This window comes from Bos indicus, chromosome 28, assembly GCF_029378745.1.
Source record: "Bos indicus isolate NIAB-ARS_2022 breed Sahiwal x Tharparkar chromosome 28, NIAB-ARS_B.indTharparkar_mat_pri_1.0, whole genome shotgun sequence".
Lineage (NCBI taxonomy): Eukaryota > Metazoa > Chordata > Mammalia > Artiodactyla > Bovidae > Bos > Bos indicus.
The window spans coordinates 8,290,284-8,306,681 of NC_091787.1; the positions used below are offsets into that span (position 1 = coordinate 8,290,284).

General features: G+C 42.4%; 1 protein-coding gene across 3 annotated transcripts in view; it reads left to right on the plus strand.

Moving 5' to 3' along the window:
- TBCE (tubulin folding cofactor E) overlaps positions 1-16,398 on the plus strand; it is an 89,292-nt gene that overhangs the window by 57,101 nt on the left and 15,793 nt on the right. For 2 of the 3 annotated variants that reach the window (XM_019953901.2, XM_019953902.2), the window contains exons 4-5: positions 9,667-9,852; positions 15,903-15,991. In XM_019953901.2, coding sequence (XP_019809460.2) covers positions 9,667-9,852; positions 15,903-15,991 — 275 coding nt within the window. Of the gene's footprint in view, positions 1-9,666; positions 9,853-15,844; positions 15,992-16,398 lie in introns of all 3 variants that reach the window. The other variant, XM_019953903.2, reaches the window with a different exon arrangement.

Consider the following 16,398-nt stretch of genomic DNA (forward strand, 5'->3'; position numbering starts at 1 on the left):
TTATGATGTTTCCATGAAGCCAGAGCAGTTTAACGTTGCCAGATGATAAATGTTCTCATCTTAGACTTGTGAAATAGGTAAATGACAAAAAGCGTGGTGTACCCGTTTTAAATGAGGCAGGTGAATCAGAAGTTGCCATCTTGATAGCAGAACTCAAGTCTCCATCTCTTCAGAAGCATGTGTTAATATCAAGTGGCCGACATTGTGTTAGACATGCTGTAGCAGTGCAGTTATGTGCTCTAGCACACATGTCTTGTGAAGACTAGTTTGCTGGCCTCTGCACTGTAAGTGGGATATCAGGGTATATTGAATTGGGTGTTTGAAAACCCCCTGCTTCTTGAGTCTCCCCAGCGTCTCAGGTTGCGGGGGTGACACCCTGACGCTTGAGAGCAGACCCTGGATAGGGTGGTTTTCAAAGCCCAGCTCAGGGCTTACATTCTTCTCTGTATTTTCTTCCCTCTGAACATGGGTGCAGGTAATTCCACATCATGTTTAGTTTCAGTCTGATTTCTGTATAACCTAAGGTAAATATGGCAGTCTCTTATTTATAATGTATGGTTCAGTTCAGTCGCTCAGTCGTGTCCGACTTTTTGCGACCCCATGAATCTCAGCACGCCAGGCCTCCCTATCCATCACCAACTCCCGGAGTTCACTCAGACTCACGTCCATCGAGTCAGTGATGCCATCCAGCCATCTCATCCTCTCTCGTCCCCTTCTCCTCCTGCCCCCAATCCCTCCCAGCATCAGAGTCTTTTCCAATGAGTCAACTCTTCGCATGAGGTGGCCAAAGTATTGGAGTTTCAGCTTTAGCATCATTCCTTCCAAAGAAATCCCAGGGCTGATCTCCTTTAGAATGGACTGGTTGGATCTCCTTGCAGTCCAAGGGACTCTCAAGAGTCTTCTCCAACGCCACAGTTCAAAAGCATCAATTGTTTGGCTCTCAGCTTTCTTCACAGTCCAACTCTCACATCCATACCTGACCACTGGAAAAACCATAGCCTTGACTAGACAGACCTTTGTTGGCAAAGTAATGTCTCCGCTTTTGAATATGCTATCTAGGTTGGTCATAACTTTTCTTCCAAGGAGTAAGCGTCTTTTAATTTCATGGCTGAAATCACCATCTGCAGTGATTTTGGAGCCCCCAAAAATAAAGTCTGTCACTGTTACCACTATTTTCCCATCTATTTGCCATGAAGTGATGGGACCAGATGCCATGATCTTCATTTTCTGAATGTTGAGTTTTAAGCCAACTTTTTCACTCTCCTCTTTCACTTTCATCAAGAGGCTTTTTAGTTCCTCTTTTCTTTCTGCCATAAGGGTGGTGTCATCTGCATATCTGAGGTTATTGTTATTTCTCCCTGCAGTCTTGATTCCAGCTTGTGCTTCTTCCAGCCCAGCGTTTCTCATGATGTACTCTGCATATAAGTTAAATAAGCAGGGTGACAATATACAGCACCCATAATTAATATTTGTGACTTTTCCAGCATACAGTGGTAGTATACAGGTTTACCCCAAATGTGTGGCTGTGAACCAGTCATCAGTGTCTCTCTCAGGTGCTTCTTTTTCTCCATCTCTTGTCTTTTGAGGAGTTGAGTGGTTCAGTTAAGGTGATGAACCTTGAAGTTCTCTCTACCTTGTGTGTGGATTTACAGTGCTTTTTTCTCAACCTAAACAACCTATACTCTAAACTCTTAGAACTGTTTGGGTCAGTATTTTACCCTAAGCTGTTACTGAAAATGTTCGCTTTCTAGGTAATTATATGATTTCTCTGTTCTGGTGATCAAGAAATCTTAAAGTGTGTTCTTCAGCACCATGAATAGAATTTATACTTGGCATCAGAGGGGACATGGTATCTCAAACTTTATCCATGATACTGGCTAACTTAACAAATGGAAGCTTCTTGATTTACTGTGTGTAGCCTAAGATTGTCGTGAAGTATTTTGAAGTTCTTGAATGAGCATTAATAAATCAATATAAAATATTCTCCCTAGGGACTGGGATGAATTGGGAGATGGGGATTGACATATATACACTACTGATACTCTGTATGAAATAGATAACTAATGAGGATTGACTATATACACTGTACAGCAACTATATTGCAATAAAAATTTATTTAAAAATAAGTAAAATATTCTCCTGGTATGGTACAAAGTGCTTCCAGGGTGGCGCTAGTGGTAAAGAACGCATTTGCCTATGCAGGAGACGCAAGAGACAGGTTTGATCCCTGGGTTGAGAAAATCCCCTGGAGTAGGAAATGGCAACCTGCTCCAGTGTTCTTGCCTGGAAAATCCCATGGATATAGGATTCTATAGGATATAGGCTATAGGCCATGGGGCCGCAAAGAGTCGGACACAACTGAACGACTGAGCATGTGGTGTAAAGCGATAGAAGACTTTTTAAAATAATCACTAAGTGTGCTGATAGGTTACAGGCAGGGTGAATCTCCCTGCCTGTAAAAGGTGAGGAGAGAGATTTCGTTTTCAGAAGCTTTCCATGAATCAGGGCAAAATAGAAATTGTGACATTCAGAAGGAATGTGCAAAAAGATGCCTATCTATTCGCCTTTTTTTTTTTTTCCCTCCCCTGCTGGGAAAATGAGTTAGTTCACCAGGTCCATTCTTGGTGTACGTTAAATGAGTGAATAGTTCTCCCAGGGTGAATGGTTATGGTTGGTTACTTGATCTTGGTGAGAAGGCTCTGGGCAAGCTTGAAATAAGCAAGGTATCAAGATCAACATTTATCTGATACTCCCCAGGGACCCAGTCTTTCCCAGCACCCAGCATTTAAACCATCCCCAGTTTAAAAAAAAGTTTACTATGGTACTTTTGGGCTCTGTTGGTCTCCCTTTACCTTTGAGTAGAGTTGCTGGATTCACTAAATAAAAAAAGAAAATTCACAGTGAAATTTTGATTTCAGATAAGCAGTAAATCATTTTTTAGTGTAAGCATGGGACATGCATCATACTGAAAAAAGATGGAAGAAACAATTGAAATTCAATTGAAAACCAATTTTTTTATCTGAAATCCAGATTTAACTGGGCACCTGAATTTTATCTCTCTGTTGGGCAGACCTAATCTTGATTATAGTGCTTTGTGAGAGTCTTCTGTTTCTGCAAGGGCCATGGTCAGGATGTGAATTTTGCTGCCTGCATTCTGTAATTGGTGGGCAGAAGGAGGCAGGACCTTGAACATGCTGAGTGTTTATAAGAAAACAAATTCTGTGCTCTTCCCCCTTCACTCCTTCCCCTCCCCCAGTTTTTTCTCTTTAGACAGGATTCAGGATTTCAGTGTTGAGATGCAACATCTTGATAGTTTTTCTGTGGAATCTTTATGAATTACTAGTTTACCTTTGGAGATTTATGGTTATCGATGGGCACTCATTCAGCTGGTATTTTTCAGTATTTGCAGCACTGTTTTGTTTTCTGAGAGATCTGCCAGGAATGTTGCAGAGGAGACTGACCTTGGATGTGATCCTTGATCCGAAAAAGGCATAGCATCTACTTTGTAACCATCCAACACCATTCCTAACTCCTTTCTTCTGCCTGCAGCCAAACTAAACTCTAATAAAGGTCTATTCTTGAATTGTTCGTTGTTGTTAAGTCACTCAGTTGTATCCAACTCTTTGCAACCCCATGGACTGCAGCACGCCAGCCTTCACTGTCTTTTACCATCTCCCAGAGCTTGCTCAAACTCATGTCCATTGAGTTGGTGATGCCATCCAACCATGTCATCCTCTGTCGTCCCCTTTTCCTCCTAGCTTCAACCTTTGCCAGCTTCAGGGTCTTTTCCGATGAGTTGGTTCTTTGCATCAGGTGTCCAGAGTACTGGAGCTTCAGTTTCAGCATCAGTCCTTCAGTGAAAACTCAGGGTTGATTTCCTTTAGGATTGACTAGTTTAATCTCCTTGCAGTCCAAGGGACTCTCTAGAGTCTTCTCCAATATCACAGCTCGAAAGCATCAATTCTTTGGTGCTCAGCCTTCTTTATGGTCCGACTCACATCCACACATGACTACTGGAAAAACTATAGCTTTGACTATGCCATGGAATTGTTCATTACCACAGTTTTTCCCTGGTGGCTCAGAGGTTAAAGTGTCTGCCTGCAATGCAGGAGACCTGGGTTCGATCCCCGGGTCGAGAAGATCCCCTGGAGAAGGAAGTGGCAACCCACTCCAGTACTCTTGCCTGGAGAATCCCATGGACGGAGGAGCCTGGTGGGCTACAGTCCACAGGGTTGCAAAGAGTCGGACATGAGTGAGCAACTTCACTTTCACAGTTTTTAAAAGTATACATTTAGGACAGAAATGAAAACCATGGTATTTGTTTTGCATTGTTGTTTTCTCATTTATTATTAAAGTGCTTGTTTTATTTCTTTACTAAACAGCATTAAATAATAATACCTACTAACAGATCTACTAACTACTAAAATTTGTGGTAGTGAGGAGAGTAGAGACAGAGATGCAGGAAAGGATAGTGCACTGGTCATCAGGACTCCACGATTTTTGGTCTTGGCTGTGCACCTCTGCGGAAGGTCCCCTGAAGAGGGCACAGAACCCACTCCAGTATTGTTGCCCGGAGAGTCCCGTGGACAGAGGAGCATGGTGACCTGCAGTCCATGGCGTTGCAAAGAGTTGGATGTGACTGAAGCAACTTTGCACAAGCACAGCTCGTGTACCTCTGTGATGGTCATCCCAGTATCTCCAACTGAAATGGAATTGAATTAGATGAGTTTCTTAAAGTGGGAGCTGAGGTTGCTCTGCATCAGAATCCCCTGGCCGCAGCCCAGTACCACTTAGTGTACATCCCAAGGTGGGTTCTAATAAGCTTTCCAGGTGACTGACTGACTGGGTTGAGTTTGAGAAGTCCTGCATTAGATCATCTCTTAGGTAGATTCCTTTGAACCTTTAAAAATGAGGCTAGCTACATTTAATGTCTTTAGCCGAGTGATAGAAATGTGTTTTATTAAAACAGAACTGTGTTCTTCACACTAGGATCCTTTCTAACAGTTCAGTTCAGTTCAGTCGCTCAGTCATGTCCAACTCTTTGTGACCCCATGGAGTGCAGCACACCAGGCTTTCCTGCACATCACCAATTGCCAGAGCTTGCTCAAACTCATGTCCATTGAGTTGGTGATACCATCCAACCATCTCCTCCTCTGTCATCCCCTTCTCCTGCCTTCAATCTTTCCCAGCATCAGGGTCTTTTCCAAGTAGTCAGTTCTTTGCATCAGGTGGCCAAAGTATTGTAATTTCAGCTTCAACATCAGTCCTTCCAGTGAATATTCAGGACTAATTTCCTTTAGGATTGAGTGGCTTGATCTCCTTGCAGTCCAAGGGACCCTCAAGAGTTTTCTCCAACACCGCAGTTCAAAAGCATCAGCTCCTTGGTTCTCAGCTTTCTTTATAGTCCAACTCTGATATCCATACATGACTACTGGAAAAGCCATAGCTTTGACTAGATGGACCTTTGTTGGCAAAGTAATGTCTCTGCTTTTTAATATGCTGCCTAGGTTGATCATAGCTTTTCTTCCAAGGGGCAAGCGTCTTAATTTCATGGCTGCAGTCACCATCTGGAGTAATTTTAGAGCCCCCCCCCAAAATAGTCTGTCACTGTTTCCATTGTTTCTCCATCTATTTGTCAAGAAGTGATGGGACCAGATGCCATGATCGTTTTCTGAATGTTGAGTTTTAAGCCAACTTTTTCACTCTCCTCTTTCGCTTTCATCAAGAGGCTTTTTAGTTCCTCTTCACTTTCTGCCATAGGGTGGTGTCATCTGCGTATCTGAGGTTATTGATATTTCTCCCAGCAATCTTGATTCCAGCTTGTGCTTCATCCAGCCAGGCATTTCTCATGATGTACTCTGCATAGAAGTTAAATAAGCAGGGTGACAATATACAGCTTTGACATAGCCCTTTCCCAATTTGGAACCAGTCTGTTGTTCTATGTCCAGTTCTAACTGTTGCTTCCTGACCTGCATACAGGTTTCTCAAGACGCAGGTCAGGTGTATGGTATTCCCATCTCTTTCAGAATTTTCCACAGTTTATTGTGATCTACACATTCAACGGCTTTGGCATAATTGATAAAGCAGAAGTAGATACTTTTCTGGTATTCTCTTGCTTTTTTGATGATCCAGCAGATGTTGACAATTTGATCTCTGGTTCCTCTGCCTTTTCTAAATCCAGTTGAACACCTGGCAGTTCTCGGTTCATGTTCTGTTGAAACCTCACTTGGAGAATTTTGAGCATTACTTTGCTCGTGTGTGAGATGAGTGCAATGGTGAGGTAGTTTGAGCATTCTCTGGCATTGCCTTTCTTTGGGATTGGAATGAAAACTGACCTTTTCTGGCCCTGTGGCCGCTGCTGAGTTTTCCAAATTTGCTGGCATATTGACTGTGGTACTTTAACATCATCTTTTAGGATTTCAAATAGCTCAACTGGAATTCCATCACCTCCTCTAGCTTTGTTTGTAGTGATGCTTCCTAAGACCCACTTGACTTTGCATTCCAGGATTGCTCTAGGTGAGTGATCACATGGTCATGGTTTTCTGGGTCATGAAGATCTTTTTTGTGTAGTTCTGTGTATTCTTGCCACCTCTTCTCAATATCTTCTGCTTCTGTTAGGTCCATACCATCTCTGTCCTTTATTGTGCCCATTTTTGCATGAAGTATTCCTTTGGTATCTAATTTTCTTGAAGAGATCTCTAGTCTTTCCCATTCTTTTGTTTTCCTCTATTTCTTTGCAATGATCACTGAGGAAGGCTTTCTTACCTCTCCTCGCTATTCTTTGAAATTCTGCATTCAAAGGGGTATATCTTTCCTTTTTCTCCTTTAACTTTCTTTTCTTTTCTCAGCTTTTCTTTCTTTTGAGAAAACTTTCTTTTCTCAGCTATTTGTAAGGCCTCCTCAGACAACCATTTTGCTCTTTTGCATTTCTTTTTCTTGGAGATGGTCTTAATCACTGCCTCCTGTACAGTGTCACCAACCTCTGTCCATAGTTCTTCAGGCACTCTATCAAATCTAATCCCTTAAATTCCTACAGTTAAAGCAATATTATTTCTGCATTCTAATCTACATTAGGTGTGGACAAATACTGTTTAATTTCACTTATACGAGGTACCTAGAATAGCCAAATTCGTAGAATCAGAAAGGACACTGGTGGATGCCAGGGGCCAGATGGGAGTGGGTAGGGACTTAGTGTTTAATGGGGACAGAATTTCAGTTTGAGAAGGTGAACAGTCTGGGAGATGGATGATGGCGAGAGCCATACAACAGTGTGAACGTTGCGTACAGTTCAATTTGTTAAAATAGTATGTTTTATATTATGTGACTTTTACCACAATGAAAAAACATGTGAGAAAAAAAAAAAAAACGAAGTATTTTCTAGGTAGCATCTGGTAGACAGTGGTCCTCTGATACCCCAGCAGACAACACAGATTCAGAACATGATTTTGCTGCAACAGAGAATTTAATTTCCTGCATCAACAGTTTCCCCCTCTTTGTAGGGTTATCTTCATCAGCATATAAGTTTCATGCCTTGTCCTGTCTTAAAACATACATTCCCCTTTCCAATAAAACTCCTCGGAGTGAGAGTAATCTAAGCCCAGTCTCCTCTCACTGGAATTCGCCTCACGGCCCCACCCCAGCTACTTCTTCCAGGGTTACTTTCCGATTGCTAGATTTTGTGGCAACAGAGATGTCCAGTCTCTGTCGCCTTCCGGTACGCTGCCCTCTCTGGGGTTCTCACGACCTCGGGGCCACTTTTTGCCTGAGGCATCACTTCTGACTCTGGGGTTACAAATACCTTTCACAATCTGGTAATCTCTCTAGAGCCACATTCCAGAAAAAAACGTATATATGTTTATATTGACAAAATTTATCGTCAGTATTTCATCCCCTTTAATTATGGTGATTTATAGGGAAGTTTGATTTCTCTAAGAGTTAAAGGGCATAAGCCAAAATAGTGTTTATTGTACAGTTTTTGGCGATTCGTGTATTTCATCATTTATTCTCTACTGTGATCAAAGGATACTACCATTTTTAGCTGTTTTGTAAGCATACTTGGATTTCCCTGAAAGTTAGGTCTTGTTGCCGTAATCCAGTGCTGACGGTGAAATGTAATGTGTCTAAAGATCTGTTTTGAGTGTCTTGAAAAGCCTGACAATAGTCCTTACATACAGCAATATGGTTAATATTTTTATTAAATTCTTATAGAAATTATTGCTAAAAATGGCTATAAAACAATTTTGTAATTTAAAATTATGTAAATTATGGTAAATATAAATTTATATAAAATATATAAATGGTGGTAAATATAAATTATGGTAGGATATCCTATACTTCTGTAGAATATAGGATATTCATGCTCTAATTTTATCCCCATATTTGAACTTTCATTTATTTCAGGTTATAATTTGGTCTGATCTGGTCTAATAATTTAAAAATTTTGTATGTAATCCTGTTATCCACAAGTATTTTCATTTCTTTGTGTCCTTATTCAATCTTTGTCTAGCCATAGATAAGATTCTTCTGTAGCTGTGTCATGTACAATTTGGATCAGTCTTTAGAAATCTCAGCATTATTCTGTAAGTAGTTTTCTTAAGTATTACAGCTAGAATACTTTAATGACCTCATCTATCTGGTTCACTTAATAGTTCCTGTCCAGCTGGACATTTTTATGGTTTCCAGAATTCCTCAGTTTTAAAAAATGCTATTATATAGACTCTTTGTAAGTGCAGTTTTGTTTTATTTTTAAATTATTGCCTGCTGACAGATTCCCAGGGGTATGATTATACAATCAAACACTAACTCAACCTTGCAGTCTTTGAATGTTAGGACTTTATTTTTTGCCAATTTTATTGAAAATAGTTTCATTGTTTGCATTTGCTTTTTTTTTTAATTTATTTTTTAAATTTTCAGTTTTTGGCCGTGTTGGATGTTAGTTGCGCTGTGAGCTGCTTCTCCAGTTGCGGCGGCGGGGGTGGGGCGGGCGCTCTCTAGTTACAGTACATGGGCTTCTCGTTGCTGTGGCTTCTCTTAATGTGGAGCGCGGGCTCTAGGCGTGCAGGCTTTAGTGGACTCAGTAGCTTTGGCTTGTGGGCTCTAGAGCACAGGCTCAGTAGTTGTGGAGCATGGGCTTTGTTGCCCTGCAGCATATGGGGTCTTCCCAGACCAGGGATCGAACCGTGTCTCCTACATTGGTGGGAGGATTCTTTACCATTGAACCACCAGGGAAGCCCCAAATTTGCATTTCTTAATCATTAGCAACGTGAAACTTTTCTCCATGGTTTTAATACTCTTTCCTGTTTTATGAATTATCTGTTCTATATTTCTTATCTGTTTATCTATTGGGATTTTACCTGCTTGCATCAGCTCTCAACACTTTATGATCAATTGTATCAATTACGCTTTTTAAAAAATATTCCCTTTTATGCTGTTTTTACTTTTTTAGCATACGGAAAATTTTAAAAACCTTCAGAACATTGCCTTACGGCCATTCTTGGTGGATGATACTTGCTTTCTCCTTCTTTTTAAAAATTGTTTAATTGCTTTTATTTGCTAATATATTTGTAAATGCAGACATTTTACATTTGTGGCAGACTGACAATTTATAAAGGATTTTAATATCCCCACAGATGATATTCTCTCTGTTCTATTTGTCTCCATTTCTAGGCACCCCACAGCTGGATCCTTCATTCGTCCACACAAAGTAAATTTTGGAGTAGACTTTCTCACTGCAATTAAGAACCGCTATGTGCTAGAAGATGAACCAAAGGAAGAGGAAACAGAGCAGATTGTTATAATTGGAAATAAACCTGTAGAAACCATTGGTTTTGACTCTGTTATAAAACAGCAAAGGTAAGTGAAACTGATAATGGTCGAGCTGACTTTGACAGTTTCATCCAAGTTTAGGGTTTAAGTTCACTTGACTGTGTGTCAGTGCTGAGAACTTTGCTCCCAAGCAGGTCTCTTTTCTGCACATCACCAAATTGCAATCAGAGGGATCCAAGGATTGAATGTTTAGGGGAAATTAAAGTTCTTATTTTAGCACAGGACTTTTCTAGATTGAAAGAAAAACATTGATTTGCCCGTTATTATTTGTACCATACTCTACTGTATTGACTAATTATCACGGAGCTAAGGTTGGCCATTTGCTGAGTCAGGGATGGAAACAGAAGTCTGCTTCGTTACCTGTGCCATGTAGCAGGATGGCACCTTCTAAAACCCAGTAGTTCCCGTCTCTGCACACCCTCATCACTGGGCTGCTTTTGAAACGTGCCGAATTCTGGGTCCCATCCCAGACCTACTGGATCAGAATACCATGGGCTCTTGCTTTTAAAATGTACCCCAAAGTGACTGTGTCTAAGGGGCACTAAATGCATTTTGAAAGTGCTGTGTTTGAACTTTCTCTGCACTTTCAAACTCTTTGAACACAGTGATGCTCTTCAGAGAGCCTCATTGCTTATTCTGATGCACCATGTGAACCAGAGTAGAAACTAATATTCACACAAAGCCGTGCACAACTGTGTGGTTTGGGTGACTTCCGAGGCTGCGCTACTTTAGTGATGGTTAGTGTGGTGTGTGACCCTGACCTGGGTGAGGCGTCCTAGTAGTGACCCCTGGTGGCCACTCTGGAGAGTAGATTTGCTGCTATTGACACCTTCAGTCTCTGAGAGAGTTAAACTGGGATTCTGTTCAAAATTAAGTTCTTTGCTATCTTTTTATTGTTCTCATTATTATTATTATGGTGATTTAAACATGATACAGAATTTAACTGCACATGGGCACAAGGTTGAAGAGTAAATACATTTCCTTTTTTAAAATTAAAAAAAATATATTTTTTAAAATTTTGGCTATACCCTGTGGCTTGCAGAATCTAAGTTCCCTGACCAGGGATTGAACCTAGGCCATGACTGTGAGAGCCCGGAGTCCTAACCACTAGACCATGAAGGAACTCCTAGTAAATTCATTTTTCGATATCTCTGGTTTTTAGCATTTTAAACACACACACACACAAAAGAAATCACGATTTTTGAAAAAGCAGTAACTTGACTATTAATTACAAACAACATACATTCATCGTTGAGGATTTAGAAAATATACATTGAACGAAAGAGTCATGACTAATGCACCACTGAGAGACAACGAATATGGATGATTTTTGCTTTATAGAACTTGATTTATAGAACTGTGGGGCTTCCCTGGTGGCTCAGATGGTAAGGAATCTGCCTGCAGTGCAAGAAGCCCAAGTTAGATCCTTGGGTCAGGAAGATCGCCTGGAGGAGAGAATGGCTACTCACTTTAGTATTCTTGCCCAGAAAATTCCATAGACAGAGGAGCCTGGCAGGCTGCCATCCATGGAGTCCTAAAGAATTGGACACAACTGAGTGACTAACGCTAACAGAACTATATCCTTCATAGGTTTAGAGTTCTTTGCTTAATTTTTTCCATTTAAAATGCAATTATTAAAAAAATTTTTTACACCAGAAGAGGTACTTTCTCCCCCTGTTGGTTGATCTCTTTCAGAGAACACCACGGGCACTGTGAGTGTTAACAAATTGCCAACAGATTTTTCTCCCCTGGTTTATGAACAGCTGCATAACTCAGATTTCTAGTGAATGACTACGCTTGCGTATCAGCGTGTTCACTAATGGGCTAGTGTCTTTCTGGAAAGGACCCAGTGTTGGAGTCAGTCAGGCTGGGTTCAGATGTCAGCTCAGCCACTTTCTTTCTAGTCCTGACACCAGTTAGAGCTTCTTTGGTTTCTAAGCTTCAGTTTCCTCATTTCCAAAGTAATACCTAAGCTGTTAGAACTCTTAGGAATAACAAGTGGTAGGCATCACTGTTGGAGTGATGCTTGCTTTTTTTTTTTAAATTTGGCCTTGCTGTGCTGTGCGTGGGATCAACCTGTGCCCCCTGCTTTGGGAATGTGGAGTCTTAACCACACTCAATATGCCAGCAAATTTGGAAAACTCAGCAGTGGCCACAGGACTGGAAAAGGTCAGTTTTCATTCCGATCCCAAAGAAAGGCAATGCCAAAGAATGCTCAAACTACCGCACAATTGCACACATTCACATGCTAGTAAAGTAATGCTCAAAATTCTCCAAGACAGGCTTCAGCAATACATGAACCGTGAACTTCCTGATGTTCAAGCTGGTTTTAGAAAAGGCAGAGGAAGCACAGATCAAATCGCCAATATCCGCTGGATCATGGAAAAAGCAAGAGTTCCAGAAAAACATCTACTTCTGCTTTATTGACTATGCCAAAGCCTTTGACTGTGTGGATCACAATAAACTGTGGGAAATTCTGAAAGAAATGGGAATACCAGACCACCTGACCTGCATCTTGAGAAATCTGTATGCAGGTCAGGAAGCAACAGTTAGAACTGGACATGGAACAACAGACTGGTTCCAAGTAGGAAAAGGAGTGTCAAGGCTGTATATTGTCACCCTGTTTATTTAACTTCTATGCAGAGTACATCATGAGAAACGCTGGGCGGAAAGAAGCACAAGCTGGAATCAAGATTGCCGGGAGAAATATCAATCACCTCAGATATGCAGATGACACCACCCTTATGGCAGAAAGTGAAGAGGAACTAAAAAGCCTCTTGATGAAAGTGAAAGAGAAGGGTGAAAAAGTTGGCTTAAAGCTCAACATTCAGAAAACGAAGATCATGGCATCCGGTCCCATCACTTCATGGGAAATAGATGAGGAAACAGTGGAAACAGTGTCAGACTTTATTTTTCTGGGCTCCATAATCACTGCAGATGGTGACTACAGCCATGAAATTAAAAGACGCTTACTCCTTGGAAGGAAAGTTATGACCAACCTAGATAGCATATTCAAAAGCAGAGACATTACTTTGCCAACAAAGGTCTGGCTAGCCAAGGCTAAGGTTTTTCCAGTGGTCATGTATGGATGTGAGAGTTGGACTGTGAAGAAGGCTGAGCGCCGAAGAATTGATGCCTTTGAACTGTGTTGTTGGAGAAGACTCTTGAGAGTCCCTTGGACTGCAAGGAGATCCACCCAGTCCATCCTAAAGGAGACCAGTCCTGGGTGTTCATTGGAAGGACTGATGCTAAAGCTGAAACTCCAGTACTTTGGCCACGTCATGTGAAGAGTTGACTCATCGGAAAAGACTCTGATGCTGGGAGGGATTGGGGACAGAAGGAGAAGGGGCCGACAGAGGATGAGATGGCTGGATGGCATCACTGACTCAATGGACGTGAGTCTGAGTGAACTCCAGGAGTTGGTGATGGACAGGGAGGCCTGGCGTGCTGCGATTCATGGGTTTGCAAAGAGTCGGACACGACTGAGTGACTGAACTGAACTGAACCACTCGACTCAACCTCAACTTTAAGCCATTGTATTATCTCCTTAATAATTACAGCTGACCAGCTTTGAGTTTGCAGCGCTGAGAAAAGACTTATAATGAGGGAAGCAAAACCAAATGAAAACCACTGTGTATGGTTTCTCTTTGGAGATGACTGTGGCTCTGACTGAGGTCTGAATTGAGACCAGGATCCCTAAGCTTCCAGGCACCACATGGAACTCACGGGTCCAGCAGGATAGTTTTCATTTTAGAGGGGAACAGTGACATCTGCCGGACATGGTGTGAACTGCTAGTTGCAGGTAGTTGAGTGTCATGATATTCCTCTTCTTTCCATGGTGTCACATACCTGCAAAACTGGGTTTTGGGTCACTCTTGTGCTGAAAGAAAAGCGAGTACTGTATCTCCTGAAAATCATCATGGAACAGGAAAAGGAGGGGTGGGGTCCATTCAGACTCCAGGGTTTGAAAAGTTGCGTAATGCCCAGCAGACACTAGTTTGACAGGACATAAATAATTATAAACTTGTTTGGCCCTAATTGCTTACTAAATGGTACTTTCTTTTGGCCTCGAGGCACTGCGGAAAATGACTGAAAAGTTAAGGGCCCCGTGAACTGAGAAAGTTTGGCAGCCTATGGCCCCAGAACTTTGCTGCTGCCTTTCCTTCATTTCTGTGACTGTAATAGCTCATGACTTGCAGGTTGGTCTTAGTATTCCCCCAGAGGTTGTCAGATTTATGTTTACTTTTATAAATGCTTGTAAAATGACTTAGTGTATGTCACACTGTATTCTGAGGGTTTCACAAATACCAACCCACTAAATGATAGCATGTAAAAGTTGTAAAATATACATAATGTAAAATTTACCATCTTAACCATTTTTTTTTAATTTGGCTGCATCGGGTCTTCGTTGCAGTGTGTGGGGTCTTTTCGTTGCTGTATGCAGACTCGGTTGTGGTGCGTAAGCTGAGTTGCTCTGAGGCATGTGGGATCTTAGTTCCTGGACCAGGGATTGAGCCTGCATCCCCTGAATTGCATGGCAGATTCTTAACCGCTGGACCAACAGGGAAATCCCCATCTTAACTTTAAGTGTATAGTTCAGTAGGGTTAGGTACATCCCACTGTTGTGTAACCAACAGCACTGTCCATCTTCAGGACCTTCTCTTCTTCCCAGACTGAAACCTTGCAGCCCTTAAACAGCAGCTCCACATCTCTCCCTCCCCCGGCCCATGGCAGCCACCGTTCTACATCTGTGTCTATGAAGTTGACTCTCATCTGGGTACCTCAGATAAATGCAGGCATATAGTGTTTGTCCTTTTGTGACTGGCCTCTTTCACATAGCATAATGTCTTCCAGGTTCACAAATGTTGTTCCTTCCTTTTTAAGACTGAATAATACTCCTTCATATGGACTGACCGCACTTTATTCCTTGGTCAGTGGGCACTCGGGTTGCTTGCATGTGACCCATTGTGAATAATGCCATCGTGATCACGGGCATGTGGATGTGCCATCTGAGGTGTAGAGATGTTAACACATCCAAGGCCAGAGGAGGGGTGGAATCAGGACTGAACGCAGGCAGTCTGACTCCAGATCCTGTGTTCTAAACACTCTCCGGTGCTGTAACACTTGGGCTCTTCGGATGAACAGAACACAGATTCTCTACACTTAAAAAAGTGTCTCAGAGTATCTAAAAAGGCTACAGATACACACACGTGCTCTCTAGGCTATATCCCTAGAGAGATTTTGCCACGTGAGTACAAAAAGTATACAGTAGTGTGTCCTTTAGCACCATTGGGAATAATCTCCCTGTCACCAGAGGAGCAAATAAATCAACTGTGGTCTCTCTGCGGTGAGACTGCAGGTGTGAACGCATGTATTCCAGAGCACGTGTCCATGTCCTCCCACCTCAGTGCTGAACAGGGTACTGTTGAGGGAGAAAGTGAGTCACAGGGAAATGAAAGTGAAGTCGCTCAGTCGTGTCTGACTCTTTGCGACCCCATGGACTGTAGCCCGCCAGGCTCCTCCGTGCATGGGATTTTCCAGGCAAGAATACTGGAGTGGGCTGCCATTGACAAGGGATCTTCCTGACCCAGGGATCGAACCCGGGTCTCCCGCACTGCAGGCAGACGCTTTACCATCTGAGCCACTAGGGAAGCCGTACGCTACCGTTCATGTCAAATTTTATAATATTCAAAACTGCAATAACTGTTTAGGAACATGGAAATATAGTAAAACTATTAAAGTCAAATAGTAAACTATAAAAAAATAGTAAAACTATTAAGAAATGCTTAAGATTAAGCCAACACTGACCCCAGTGCCCTGGTCCCCTACGGGGAGTGGAGGACGAGAGGAGAGGGCAGTGGAAAGGGGCTCGAGAGGATTTCAGTGTTGTGTATAATGTTTGTGATGCTTTCTTTTTTTTTTTTTTTTCCAGTAAGGCTTTATTTCTTAAGTTGGGCGGTGGATACTGTTATTTCTGGTGCCTTTTTATGTATCTAAAATGCTTTTTAATTTTTTAAAGGGCCGATGGATAGCGTACATGTTTATGTCTGCATGTGAACTATGTGTTTTTCATACAGTCAGCTGAGCAAGTTGCAAGACGTTTCTTTGAGGAACTGCGCAGTAAATGGTGCTGGTGACAAAGGAGAAATTGCCAAAGCTTGTCCTAGTATCCTTTCCAGTAAGAACGTGTCACTGGGGTCGGGCTGGATTGGACACTGGAGCCAGACACCCTGGTTCCCTACCCAATGTCCGTTCTCCTAACGGGGACTTGGTTTCACCTGAGGTTGTCGCTGCTCGGGTAAATTGTTACCTTCCTAGACTATTTGCTTTCAAGTGGGATGTGGGACTCACTCGGACCGGGGAGAGGTAAAATGGAGTGTCTGAACGGGGCTTCTGGCCATTGCCCACCACCCTGCCCGCCCCCTTTTTGAGCACAGACAGAGGGTCCAGGGCTCGGCAGCCAGGCTGTGGGGCGAGAGCCATCCAGGGGAGCCGCGAGGGAAGGCACGGAGAGGGACTGGCGCTTTGGGTGGGACCCGGGGCCACTGCACCAGCCCCGACGGCCTTCCTGAG